Source organism: Fundulus heteroclitus, chromosome 14 (assembly GCF_011125445.2).
Source record: "Fundulus heteroclitus isolate FHET01 chromosome 14, MU-UCD_Fhet_4.1, whole genome shotgun sequence".
In the NCBI taxonomy this organism is placed as follows: domain Eukaryota; kingdom Metazoa; phylum Chordata; class Actinopteri; order Cyprinodontiformes; family Fundulidae; genus Fundulus; species Fundulus heteroclitus.
Window position 1 is genome coordinate 9847275 of NC_046374.1, and position 14508 is coordinate 9861782.

The 14508-nt window shown below is 40.6% G+C and overlaps 1 protein-coding gene across 1 annotated transcript in view; it reads left to right on the plus strand.

Annotated features, from left to right (window-relative positions):
* Window positions 1-14508, plus strand: part of sorcs2 (sortilin-related VPS10 domain containing receptor 2) — a 413959-nt gene that overhangs the window by 205826 nt on the left and 193625 nt on the right. The window contains exon 3 of the mRNA XM_036146243.1: window positions 864-963. Coding sequence (XP_036002136.1) covers window positions 864-963 — 100 coding nt within the window. The remainder of the gene's footprint in view (window positions 1-863; window positions 964-14508) is intronic.

Genomic DNA, 14508 nt, shown 5'->3' on the forward strand with positions numbered 1-14508 from the left:
ACATGCAATGTTGTGTAATTTATGATGACATTGGAAATGTACGGGTACAGTCACTCATTAGGGGCGCGGATGTCATTCATTTTGGAATTGTAATAATTTACTTGAGCTGTTCTTTTCCGAGGATGGAATGGTTATAATTACAACTCCAATTATTTTACAAGAGCCGGTATTGTAGTCTTAGTAGTAGCAAGGTCCTGTTGAAGATCCAAACTAAGTCTTGAGGTGAAAGGAAATGGGAAAGTACAGTTCCGACCAAGTTTCAACCCTGCAAAACTGAAACCAAAACCTTTGTATTCTATGAAATTAACATGGTACTGACGTAAAAAAAAAAGAAATTCACCATCTTTGAGCTGATCTGAAATTTTTAGATGCCAATATGGACAACCCAAACAGCCCTTTGGTCAGAGGAGACACATACTATGTTATTTGACTAGAATGACAGCACGTGTTTGGAGGAGGAAACATGAGGCATTGAGCTTAATAACCAGCTAATGACTGTCTGGCATGTTGGCGGCTGCATCAGGCTGTGGTGTTTCCCTGCCTGGGGTACGGGTGCATTGAAGGAAATCAGTGGATTCATTAAAGAGGACTACCTTTAAAGTCTTTGGCTTTACCGTAGTTAAACTTGTGATGCCAAGCACAAAACAACTAGGAGGGATTTATAAAGCCTGTACTTTAGTGGCCCTTCCTGAAACCATGAGGTCACCATTTCTGGAAAAAAAGTGAACTATGCTTTGAAGCCGTTGCAGGAAATCCACCAAATTTAACGAAGCACCATTAAAAAATGTGTTATGTCTATGATGATTTGATGTCTATAAATTAACTGACTAACTTCAGCTTCTTATTTTCTCTATTCCTTTAAGGTCCACTGATTATGGGACGACCTACACCAAACTCAACCTGATGCCGGGGTCCACCATTGTGGTGACAAGTTTCTACATCTGTCCAACCAACAAGAAAAAGGTAAGAGAGTTATTTTTTTCTTTCTTTTTAGTCTTCCTAATTCGTCCTTTTCACACAGTGAGAGGTTCCTTTTTTCTCCCGTCGTCTGTGTCTGCACACCCTTATTAATAGCACTCTATTCACTGTAAAGCATAGACTATAACCTTGTTGGCTTCATGCATTCGGGTTGAAACTGCACTGTAGAATAATACAAATTAAATTATTAAAGAAGCATATTAAGCTAATTATTCATTATTGGAAGTGAAGCAAGCTATCCACCTTCAGGTTATGGCTCCAACTCAAGGACGTCAAGAGCGAATCACCCTCCCTGAACGTATGAATGAAGCAGTTCAAGAAACAGCGATTAACTGGCGGCATGCTGTTTTTGTTCATGAGGATGTTGTATTTATTTAATATAAAAAAATTTTTAACAATATGAAAGACTATTTGCTTCAGTTGGAGATTCGATTTTCTTTTTTATCTTTGCAGAAATGCAAAGGTTAGCATTTGTGCGGCTCCTGCACATCGGCAACCCTCCTTGATTTTAAACTCTACATTTTAAAATCTCTTCTCCCTCTCTCTGCTTTGAGTGCGATGCCCGTTGGCCAAACACACTCCTACCATAAACTAACAGTCATTCAGTCCGTGGGCAGCCGCGGTTCCCCAGTGAATTTAAACAAGCAGGCGGCAGATAAGCTGCAGCCGGAGCCAAAAGTTACGGTGGACGGCTTAAGCCGAGATGCGGCTGGACTGCCAACTGTGGCGGCCGGTCTAATAGCTGGACGTTATCGCAGAAGTCCAGAGTCCTTCCGATCGATGAAGAGATGCAGAGAGATTAAATCGAGTCGCTTTTTTCCCCCCCCCCCACACCACTTTCTGCTCCATGTCTCCTCTCCGAGTGTCTGCGAGGAATCTCCCGTCGCATCTTCTTTCCACGTACACGCCAAAACACACACAGGACAGTCTCAGACCAGACGGTGTGAGAGTTATTTAATTGCATGGGAATGAAGTCATCCTAAATTCCCCTCAGGGACGGAGGAGAGACCAGGGAGAGGAAGTGATTGGCGGCGGGAGTGGGTATTGTGACAGCGGGATGTCTGGGAAGAGGTGCCGGGGATCAAGCTGCTCCTTAAACACGCCCCCGGGCCTGTCAGGAGAACAAGTGATGGAGGCTCAGTTTCAGGGCTGCATGCTGAATGTAGGTGTGTGTGTGAACTGTTGTTGGAAGAAGAGAAGGCTGTGGTTAAACACGGCAGACAGAGGGGCTGTTTCTTCAGCTTCCCTGGCAGATCGTTAGCTGCTTTGGCTCACTGGCAGCGGAGCAGTTTTTCTTTTTATATGTAAAAAAAAAAAAAAAAAAATGTATAAGTCAACGTGTTTGAAAAGGTGACCTGACTCACAATGGAGACGGCCATCCCTTAGTGGACTTTGATCAATAGGGCTAATCATGTAGGAAAATGGCAGAAAATCGTCCGCGCGGGTTCTGAGCTGGGATTACACACAGTGTAAAGGGATCTCAAGGAAAAGGTGTGAGGGGCTTCGGCTAATCAATAGGACTTGAGGCAATTAGAACGAGGTGACTCTTCAGAAAGAGACGGTGTCAGCCTCTCTTTCTGGCGTTTCTTCGGGGGCTCCATTAAAGATCCACTCAAGGCGCTCTGCAGGGGAAGGCTCACAAGGACCGGTGATGCTTTTCAGCACCAATAACGTCGTAAATAAACTCTGAGCTCAGAGGACCGGCGTGCTCTCTCCATCACTTTCTCCGGAGGCCCGTCAGCTGGCCCAAGTGTTTGCATGAGTCTGTTTTCCTGTTGTGAAGTGCTTAGTGTTTGGTCTAAATGAAGGTTCAAGTGCAGCTAAAAGCTTCTAAAGGTGGTGCTCCTCTGGATCTTTGCCCACCGTCACTGCTGATGAAGGTGGGAGCCTTTTTTGTCTCGTTTAGACTAATTTAAACTATGATTTCTTTCCAGTTTTGAAACATGTTGTGAGACTGAAAAAAAAATGCATGCTTAACCTTAACAATTAAATTCCTCACAGCAATATTCTTAGAAAGCGTATTTCATGAATTTTAGATATATTCCTTTTCAGTTTTGTTAGGGTTTACAATAAGATTGTATTCATTCTTAGGTCCTAAACCTAAAAACATGCAAAAAAAGGAACAAAGAATGAAACGGCAAATGCACCTCAAAGTTCATATTAAACGATTATGCCACACATGAACAGAACTCTTAGAAACCAATGCACAGCTGCAAAGACAAAAGCAATAACATCATCTAAAAGAGATGGTTAACTTAAAACACATGATACAATAAATAAATGAGTGATTTCAACAACAGCAGGTACTAATTTCCATGTCCTTCAAAAACCCTTTGAAAGTGTTCAGAGACCGGTTCTTGGAGACTTTGTGCTGACAGAGGTCAAGTAAACATAAGAACCCAAATAAAAGTTTATCAAACACAGAGATATTGTTGATAGCTGATGGGTGAGAAGAAATCAGAAAACTCACTGACTTTTCCAGCATAAAGGATCTGGGTGGGAGGTAAGTACGCTCTCTCCTTCGTTTGCTGTGTTAGTATGACACCCGTAACCGGCCGCAAAACCATCGTTTTTTATTCGAAATCGAATTTTGCTGACAAAAGAAAATCTGATTCTCTATTTTCTTCTCTTCTGTATGAGAAACTCTTTAGAAAGGTGTGATAAGATGTCTTATCCGCAGTAATATACTTGAAAAAAGACATTTGGGATGATTTATGTCAATTCTGTTGAAATTGTTCAGTTTTTGTCAGCAAAGAGTCTGTGATTAAATAAGAACAAGGAAAATCAAGCATTCTCCAGACATCCCTTGCCAGTGGAAGAGACATCCCTTTTGCTTCAAAAACACAATTACAAGAATTTACCATTTTGTGGCTATGCATGTATTGTCCTCCTAAGATAATAGGGTGTTATATTGTGCAGCAGAGCTCCTGTCATAGGTATTATGTAGACGTAGGCACCATGGGAACAGACATCAAACTGTATAATCTCATTTGATACAGTAACCTTTAGAACTGAATAAGAGTGTCAAGTAAAGATAATGAAAATGTAAATATAGGGTAAAGGTGTAATAATGAACTCAACAAAATCATCAGATATGAGCAGCTATGGGTCAGGAACTTTGGTCCTGGAACATTCAGCTTCTTCTGCTGGCGTGTACCCCTTGGGTTGTTTGTAGTTGATCCACAGCATCCGTTTCACCCCATCTCCAGCCTCCTCATCTATCACATCCTTCTGCAAATGAGAATATCAGGACTCTGTTAACCTTTTATGGTGGTTTTACTCCTTTCATCCTCCATATCCATCGTCCTCTGTTCAGTGTAGGAACTATCCCTCCTCCACGCTCGTCCAAACCTCCTCAGCCATTTGCCACTTTGACAGGCCCTATTTTAGATTTAGAAGATGTTTTACATGAAATAAGGCTATGCATTTAGAATCTAGCAAGGACACTTTGACCTGTCCTTTGGCTAGTGAGCAATAAATATTACCCAAAAAAAAAATTATCAATATAAACCTTAAATTACAGAAGGCGTTATTTGATGAAATGCGTGTTTGTGCATTCAAAGGTGCTGGAATGCACGAGCAAGACTCATAAGCAAGAAATCTGTTTGTGGAAGTGGATTTTTGGCAAAGCAACAGCAGTAGGAGGGCGAGGTTGAACTCACCTCAGACGATCAAAGCTGGGCGAACCGAAGGCAAACACGAAGACAAAATGCTGAGAAAATCCAACAGAGAGACAGGAAAATGAAGCGGTTCCTGAGAGCTACAGAAGCGCGCCGGTAGTCTGGACGGAAATCTGCTTTAATGTACAGCGGAGCGTTTGACGGATGAGCTACAGGTGCAGGCACAGATTGAAAGCAGAAGGTTCTCTCAAACGCAGGAGCGACAGGGGATGTGAGGGGGAGGCAAAGTCAGGACAACAGGTAACCGCTTCACAGCAGATGGGGGAGGCTGTTTAAACATCACGGCGTTATAAATCTGAGATATAAATTTAAAGGTATACACACGCGCACACGCCACCGATTGTGTCCCAAGACCGTTTAACCTTTCAACCTTTGTTCTCTGGTTTATTGCTGAAGTGGATAACAGACAAGCTCACGTCGCTCCATTGGTTCCAGTTCAGTGAAGCCACTTTCAGACAAGCGTCTCTTCCTGTCAGTCTGAGGGATTCTGACTGGGTCAGCTGCACACCAGGATGAGCAAACCGATCAATGCTGTTTTATATTCATGAGTAATGTGCTGCTGTAGTTAACATCAGGTAAAAAGTTCAATGGCCTAGTTAAATTCCAGCTTTGAATTCATTTAAGCTGCTGTGGCCTCCCCTTAAATAGGTCAGTAATGAACCTTTGTGACAAAACCCCTCCACACAGATGAACCCTTGTGGACGGTTGCTGTTGTTGCCACGTGTGGCGCAACCCGGTATCACTTTCAATCACATTTTATGAGAAGACCAGGTTGTTTTTCCCCATAATAAATGAAATCATCATTTAAAAACTGCATTTTGTCTTCAGTCATTTTATCATCGCCATATAATGAAATTGGCTGCATGATCAGAAACCTTTCAGTGTGACAAAAATGCCAAAACAGAAGAAGTCTTAGTCCTAGCTGTTTTAGTAGAGAGAATATTCTGTTTTGTTTCGATATTACCGCAGCTCGTGCTTCTTTGGCTGTTTTCTCCATTTACCGGAGCAAAGTTGCGTGAGGAAGATCTGTGTCTGTGGTCAAATCACCTCAGACACCCAAGGTAAGGCTACAAATTAAAACAATCCCGAGGCCCTCCGGCGTATTCTGAAGATGATTTCTTGGTCCATTAACGGCTTAGCCAAGGTTGATCCCTGCTGAGACCCCGGGCCTCCTGACATCTGAGTGTACTTTTATAGGCAGCCAGAAAATACACAGCAAACCAATACACTTCAGCCGGTGAGCAACTTTAAATCTAGAACCTTCCCACAGACTTGTGATAGAGACGGTGAGCAGGCCCCGGCCAGTTTTCACTGTAGCGTTCTTCTCCTTGCCCTCATTCAGACTAATGAAGCTATATTATTTAATAGGGCCACTCGAGTGCACTAGATTGCCATCAGTTTAAAGCAGCTTTAGGGCAGCTAATCTCTAAGAAGCGAGGCCATTACTTAAAAAAAATCAAAAAAAGTTGTTTGAGGAGGCATCAAAGCCAACTCGTTCACTGGCACCCTTAATCACGTCTCCCACCTCCAGCTACTGTTTCCTCCTCTTCGCGGAGTGCTTTAGCGGTGACAGAGCCAAAATTGCTCAACAGTCATGTTTATTCTGCTCCATAATATTGAGCCACTTTAATTTGACAGTGCTTAATAACTAGCGAAGCCTCTCAAGTGGCTGCTTCTGTCATTCCTGCTTAGCTCTTTAGACTCAGCACAATTAGTGCCGGTCTTACTGACGGTGACGCTGTTCTGATCTGCAGAAAAAAAACACGACACCTGGCCCGGTCGTGACGCGCTTTTATGATTCTCGGTTTACTCAAAGGGAGGTTTATCATTTTAGCACATTTAAAGTATGCCTTCGCTGTGTGGTTTGAAAGAATAATTAAATGAGAAACTTCAGATAGGCTTTTATAAGTCAACAAGTTTGGAAAAATAAAAGGACTTCTGGGGTTAAATGAGGACAGAAATGTTAACTCTTCTGTGTTGGAAAATTAACCTGTAACAATAAACGCTCACATTTGGAGTCATACTGGAATAATAAATAAACAAAATATGATAATATTCTGAGGGAAGAAGTATTATTTTATTTTCTGTGTAATGTTAAAAATAAACAGCTGCAGCCTCACAAATATATTTTTTTTTTATCAAACAAACTATACCCCAGTCTCTAGCTTTCTTCTTCATCCTGACTTTGTTCTTCATCCTCCTCGTCCACGCATTCTTATTTTGGCTGTAGGGCTGATCTTACTTTGCAGGGGAGACAGAGGTACAGAAGCTAGGTGTTTGTGCTGTAACTGGTGGGTTGCTGGTTCAAACCCCTGCTGTGACTGTCTCTGTTGTTGTGTCCTTGGGCAAGACGCCTGCTTTGCTGCTATCGGTGGTCAGAGGGCCTGGCGGCACCAGTTTTATTGGTCAGTCTGCCCCAGGGCAGCTGTGGCTACAGTTACCACTGTGTGAATGATTGTCTTGTTAAATGCTTTGGGGTCCTCAGGACCATTTGCACAGTTTTTTTTTTCCTTCTTTAAGTCTGTTGGTTGGTTTTATGTATTAATATACATACATGTGTTGCAAATTTTGGGGTTACCTTATTTGTTATGTTTTTATACTGTTTTTTAACTGTACAGTATTTGATTCTTGTGTTGCTAATTTACCGCGTAGTCTCCTATTCTTATTTTCTGTTTTTATATTTCTTACCCGTGTGTGTCTCTGCACGCTTTCTATTTGCCTTTCCCTTTGCTGCTGGGAAACCTGAATTCCCTCCACTGCAGGACAGTGAAGGGTATTTCCATTCTATTCTACTTTTCATTTTTTGATTGCACAATAAATAAAAATGAAAGTCTTTGTAAAAAGTGCCTTTGACATTGAGTCTCACAAGCAGAATCCTCTTCAGTCTCTGATCAGAGAAGCTGGTTGCTCTCCCTGGTCTCCTGCTGATGCAGAGCCAGGGGAGAAGAGACCAGGGAGCAAACTGCAATCTTTAGTCATTCTGAGTAACATGTCATGCTCTGGGCTTTCTCAACATATTTGCTCCGTTTCTGATAGACCAGCTTACCCTTTTCCCAAGTCAATAACAAACTCAGTCAGCTCTTTTTTTTCTGTGTCCACGTGACCAGTGAGATCTAGGTGCCTGTGTCATACATAGCAACACGGAAGGCCACTTTGCAGATGGTGCTCGCCGCCAACCATTTGTCCCAACCAGGATGGTGTGAGGGACATTTCTTTTGTGGTTCAAAGTTAAAAGTGTATTTGCACTTACCAGCGCTGCACTCGGGCATTCATCTATGAGCAGAGAAGAACCACCCACAATGCAGCAGCTGAGGGATGACAGCACAGGAAAGGAATGGGTCCGTATTCCACACATTGCACCAGTCAGATTAAAACCATTGCCACTGGTGTTGTGAAAAACGATAAAAACAGGACATTTTCATTCATCTATGAATTGCCCAGATAAAATGTAGAAAGTGGACCTATCCAGTCATAAAAGGCTGTTTGGTCACCCTACCCTTGATTGTTGTCTTTGGATACATTGTGGAGAAAGGTGAAGGGGAACCCAGCCCTTATCACCTGTGTTGGATGAGAACTTCCTTCCTTTATTGAAGACAAGTAGGAGCATTGTGGAAACATGTAAGCAAGGCACCAGTGGTACAAACTATCATTCCAAGTTTATCTCCTGAATAAAGTACCGAAACAAATAACAGTAGAGATCAACTGCAGCTCTCTGGATCTGCACAGTGACCTAGTCTCTCCAAGAGCTCTACATGAAGAGAATGCCTAAAGGACAAAACTCTGTTAATTTGCCATTTTCATCCAATGGCATGACTAATTAATCATATTTATATATTAAAATAATATTATTTTCAAATTTAATAAAATGTAACATCACCAGTCTGAAGTCTTTCTAAATTCCATTTGTGTGATCAGGAAGCGTAAATTACACAGTTCCTGAAAGGAACCAGGGGGATATTTTATGAAAATAAATGTATTCCCAGAATCATGATATTAATACTTCACTTGTACATTAAATAATTATATTGGATCTAGTCACTAATTGAAGCAGTTAGTAGCACCTATTAGTACTCGCATTAATATATTCCAGTCATTAATGAAGCAAAGAAGCAAACATGGAATCGAACTACTTAGAGGGAATTCTGGGGGGAACTGAGAATTAAACTGTAGATTATCATTAGCTGATTAAAGATGTAGCTCTATTTAATTGTCTATCAGTGTCTCTCTGTGGAAAGTGGACCGAGGAATCCAGCAGAAGAAGGCCCTGAGTTCCTGATGCCAGAAAACAGCCTAATGATAGGACAAGAGAAAGGTGGCCCGCTTTCTGCTCCAGGTTCTGTCAGTTCTCGCCTGGAAATGATTGTCAGCGTTGGCTCCGGGCTGCAGCCTGGAGAGGTTACTCTGACGTTCCACGGCTGTTGGATGTATGGCTGTTGTTCTATTTGGAGATACATGAGTAGAAAGGCCAAGCTGGATTGTTAACTGGACTGCTAACATAATGTAAGTCATGTACTGATGAATTATTGTTTATTACATAACTACACATCCCAGACGTTCTTCAAACTAAAATCATACATTTTCAGAAACCAACGCTTGTTCTTTGGTGGGCGGCTTGTACCTCAAACAAAATATCCACTAAGGATTGTCTATTGTTGGATTTAGCTTGATAAAATGAAAGGAGTAAACATTCAGGAGGTATGTGCCCACTGCAGGCAAAATTAGCCAAAGTCTAACTCTTTTTTCATCCCTGATGTGTGTTTTTAATGACATTCTGAGCAGAACAAATGTGAATTTATTCTTTGTAGAATCTGACCCACACGTCCATATTTGGTCCTAAATCAAATTTGTATATGATTTGTTTAAAAATTAGGTCTGAATGCTCGTGTTGTATGTGATTGCATGTGACCAATTTGTGCAGTAGGAGGTGGATTTTTTTTTTGTTTTTTTATTTTGCTTCCGTACATGACCACAGTAAATGCAAAAAAACAAAAACTCATGCAGTTGCTGTGCAGACTTTCAGCTTTAATTCAGTGCATCAAACGAAAAGATTACAAAAAGAGTGGGTTGATCTGACTGTATGTTTTGAATTGTTGTCCATCTGTATTATGAATCGGCATTAAATCAGTTTGACTGCATTTAGCTGGCTTTGATCAGACAGTATCCCTCAGAGTTCGTTCAGCTGTTTCTGTCCTATCAGTAAACACTAGTGTCCCAGTGCCGCTGGCAGCCATGATTTTAAAGGGTAACTCACCCACACATCAACCTTTTAGCCAATAAACTGCTAACATGGTTGCCTGATAGTACTTCCTATATATCCTGGCTATTATTTTGACAAAACTAGTGCATATTTGTTGAAATCCTGATTTTGTATCTAAAACCGTGAGTGTGGAACCCTCCTAGGGTTAATTGGTGGTCTTACATTGAATTTCCCTGAATGCTGTCTCACAGGCAGACATCTGCTGCCTCGTCCTGAAACCCGCCTTCAGTCAGAGCAAATAGAGCAAAAGGGAGATCAGCCACACTCACTTTCAACATTAAAAATGACTCATGCATGCACGAAGCTGTCGGTGATCCTGCCCTGTACTCCACTGCCTTGGCAGCACCAGCTTCGGGCATTGCTGAGGCTCCACAAAAACTCCCTCAACCTACAGTGATGAGGGGGGGTGAAAAATCCTCCAACTCAAAAGAGCGAACCATGGCGTAACTACTAGTGTTGTGCCGATGCCATTTTTTGGCCCTGATACCTGGCTGTGCAGTATTGGCCGATACCGATACCATCTGTTTGAAACTGATGTGTGTGTGTATATATGAAGAACTGCATACTACTTAGGGTAGTAGAACCTTTTATTGCCTACCTGGAATGGGTGACAATAGTTGAATAAACTTTTGGCTCTCAAAGGCCAAAATATAGTGCAACATTAATGAAATTATAACATGTATAATAGCAGTGCAACAGTAAAATTACATTGATAATTGAATAATCTCTTTAAAACCCTGAGTTTTGGCTCTCAAAGGCCAAAATAGTGCAACTTTCATGAACTTATATAACATGTATAATACTAGTCAGGAGAGAGAAGGCTGCGTTCAAGTGACATACAAACATCAAAATGGTATCGGTGCCTATTTGTTGGTACTCGCCGATACCGATACCACCATTTTAGTGCTGGATCGGGGCCCCGTCCCATACTGGTATCGGTGCAACACTAGTAACTACCAGCGTAGCTCTGCTCACTCTCCATGATTCAATACGGCAAATCAAGCTTTCTGCCATCTTGACTACAGCCTTGCTGCCCCTCTCCCCCTCTCCCGCTTATCCACGCCCACTTCTGTGCAATTTTTCAAATTTGTCTGGGAATGGGTTTATGCTTTTACATGGGGGTGACTTACACCTCACATTTCATAACAGTCAGCAGTCCCAAACAACAATTATTACCTCAATCAGTGGAAAGATACCATGATATAAACTCTTCTGATGACATTTAACATTTAACATACATTAGATGTGCAATTTTAGCATTTTTATAGTTAACATTATCATTACTGAAAATACTTAACAACTAATGGAAATACATATTTTTTTGGGTCCAAATTGTTCATTTGTGGATTAAAAATCTAGGCAGGAAATAAAGAAATTGTAACATGTTAAAATGGGGGTACAAGTTGAATTCACCCTGAGCCATTTCTTCCTGAATTCCACAGTCAAGTGGGTTAAATCTGTCCATGGCTATTTTAAGCATATGCTCTATGTTAGCCCTGTAATAGGCCATATGATGATATACCAATCAGTTCAACAAGTGACTGCTGTGGCCTTAAAGCCATTGATGTCACTTATCTTCGTCTACTATGAAACTCACAGATGGAGCTATTTGTGTTGGCTCGTTCAAACTGATTTCTCTCAGCATTTCATTGAAGGAGCGTCTTTCTATTTAGGATGTCCTATTTAAAAGTTTTCTTGAGCAATAGGCGATGCCAGACACACCGCAAAAAAAATAAGTTACATCTGTTGGTTTAGAAGTAACTACAGAACCTGACAAAATCTGATGAAAATCAGCAGACTGATGCAAAAACAAATCAAACACACTTTTAAATTGCCTTTAGTCACCTGCTGAGATGAAAGAGGAAAAAAAGCAAAAAAAAATGTCTGAAAAGAGATGGTGAGATGAGTAAGCCCAGACATAAGTAAAAAAAAAGTTTCAGAAGGAGGAACAATAGAGAAAACAGTAATAGACTGAATGATACTGCAAATTCACATCATATCAGTGGCTGGCAGTTCAAAGAGCTTCAAAGATATTCACATGTGAAGAGATCTTGTTGAGGAGACATTTCTGTGATGCTGAACAATTTCTGTAATCTCAGACAGACTATTCAATTCTTTCTTATGACTGATGTTGGAGCAGCTCTCTGCTTCTCTCTCTAAAGCAGCCATATGTACATATTCATCAGCAGTGATCTGTGGCTTGGCAGCCAAGGCCCTCTGTCCCTCGCCTCTTTTATGTAACTGGAAAAATATCAGGGCATTAGAAAACTGTCACCTCTAGTAGGTTTAAACACAAATTATTTTAAGTTTACAATATATGCAGTGACCATTAATCAAACCGCCAGGAAATCGACTACACAGAAAGCATGTTAGAAAATCAGGAGCCCAACAGTTCATAGGAAGGAATAAAAGTAGCATGGGAGGCCCAGCAGCAAAAATGGCATTAATCTTATATCGGTGAAGTCTTCATACATGGAAGAAAGATATAATTGTTTGATTCTACAGTAATGATTTATTGCTGATTGAAAGGCCTGCCAACCAATCCCAGAGTTGATAGAGTTGTTGCTGCCTAGCAACCCATGCAGATTAAATCCTACTAGGATGAAATTTGGCTGCTTTCAAGTAAAACTCCAAAGTCATTCATTCATCATTTACTTGGTTTCAGGTGGTTTATTTGTTTAGAGAATATTCAAATAATAAATACTTACCAGACATGAATATATATTTTCTTATTGGATCAATAATTTTAACAATTATTAGGCCCTCGGTGAGAGTTTAAAGCAGAGGTGTCCAAGGTGCAACCTGCAAAATGGAAGCATTAAAAAATGACTTTCTGTAAGACCTTTAAAGGAAGATGCTAAGAAATAAAGATGTAGGTAAAAACTGGTGGTTGAAAAGCAATGTATTTGTCTTTTACCAAGCATGATTTTACTTTAATTTCAGTTTCATGGTAAACAGGACCAAACACATCCAGTGACTTATGCAAAAGTAGAGTTGCCACACCCAGCCATTAAACGTTCACAATAATACTGTATTGCAGTTTTCATTGTAAGATTTTTTTTTTTCTTAAATATGTTGGCTTTTTTTGTAAACATTTATATGATTTTGATAGTTTAATCCCAAAGTTAGGGTCAGGTCTGAACTTGGGGTCATGTATCAACATGTATGGGGTCTTTTTAGATCCTTTGATAAAGGAATGATATGATGAAAAAGGGGAAGGACAATATTAGAGTTAGTAATAACTAATATTCGTTTTTTTTAAAGATGTAAAATGATCACATAAAAATAGACAAACTTGGTTGTTGATGCTCCTTTGCATTATTATTATACCCAATCGATTTTCCAGAAATGTTTATATACTCAAAAAATAGCTTGGGTCATCAGTCTATTCTGGTACTGTTTTGTGTGTCAGTGGGGGAAAAGTGGGGGAATCTCAGATTTAGATTATCAAACCAATTTTAATATCAGATGAACAGAACCCAAGTAAAACCAAAATGTAGTTTTCAGGTGATTCAATTAATGAAACATGGCCCTATGTGGAAAAAGTCATTGTGTCCCTAAACCTAACAACTGGTTGTGCAATGCTTGGTGATAACACCGGCCATCATTTTGAGTCATTTAGATTGTGATTGGGGGATTCAGGCCCACTTAGATTCCTATAGTATTTAAATCCTGACTTTGACTGGAGCTCTGCAAACGCTTCTGTTGTTTTATTTCTGAGCCATTCAGAGGTGGACTAGCTGGTTTGCTTTGGAACATTGGCCTCCTGCATAATCCAGGTGAACCTGAGTTTGTGTTAAAGTCACAAGTAGATCGCCAGACATGCTCCTTCAGGATTTTCTGCTACAGAACAGAATTCAGGTAATAGTTATATAATTAGAATACCATGAAAAGCATTTTGTTTCTTCAGTTATTCCATCCAAAAAGTGAAACATATATATTATATATCATTTATTACTCACAGACTGATACGTTTCAAGCGTTTACTTCTTTTAATTTTGATAAATATGCATGGTACAGGGGTTTCTTACAGTAGACAGCCTATTTTACTGAGATACTTTTAACACTTCAGGGACTCTTCAGAGTTGTTACTGAAAATAGAGTTTGTGTCCACGCTGGCTTAGGTCCATGTGATCATGAAAAATTCAGAGACTATTTTTTTGTCGTTGCCGCTTCACACAGTCTGTGATAGTGGGTTTTGCCTTTAGCCTCTTGGAACTTCAGTTAAGTTAGTTCATGCATCCATTTCTTGAGAAAGTAACCAGGTTGGTTAAAACATGTGTATTTTGAGCAGAATTGAGCTACAAGGAGTAAGACACCCTCTTTCCTGAAACAAAGCAAATATTAAAACAGCAAGTCTTGCGATGTGACACGATAAAACATGTGTTCCATAGGAGAAAGCTATGCTAAGCCTCTGTCTCATCATTGTTTCCCTGTGGCCGTGTCATCTGTGCCATAGATAAGTGGTTTCTCTTTTATCAGCTGCCCAAACATTGATCTGAGACCTGTGCACAGCTTGATAAGCCAACAAAGGTTTGTGCGGTGCAGCTGCAAACAGAGGACAGTCAGGGGTGAGGTTAGCCCTCAGAAGCT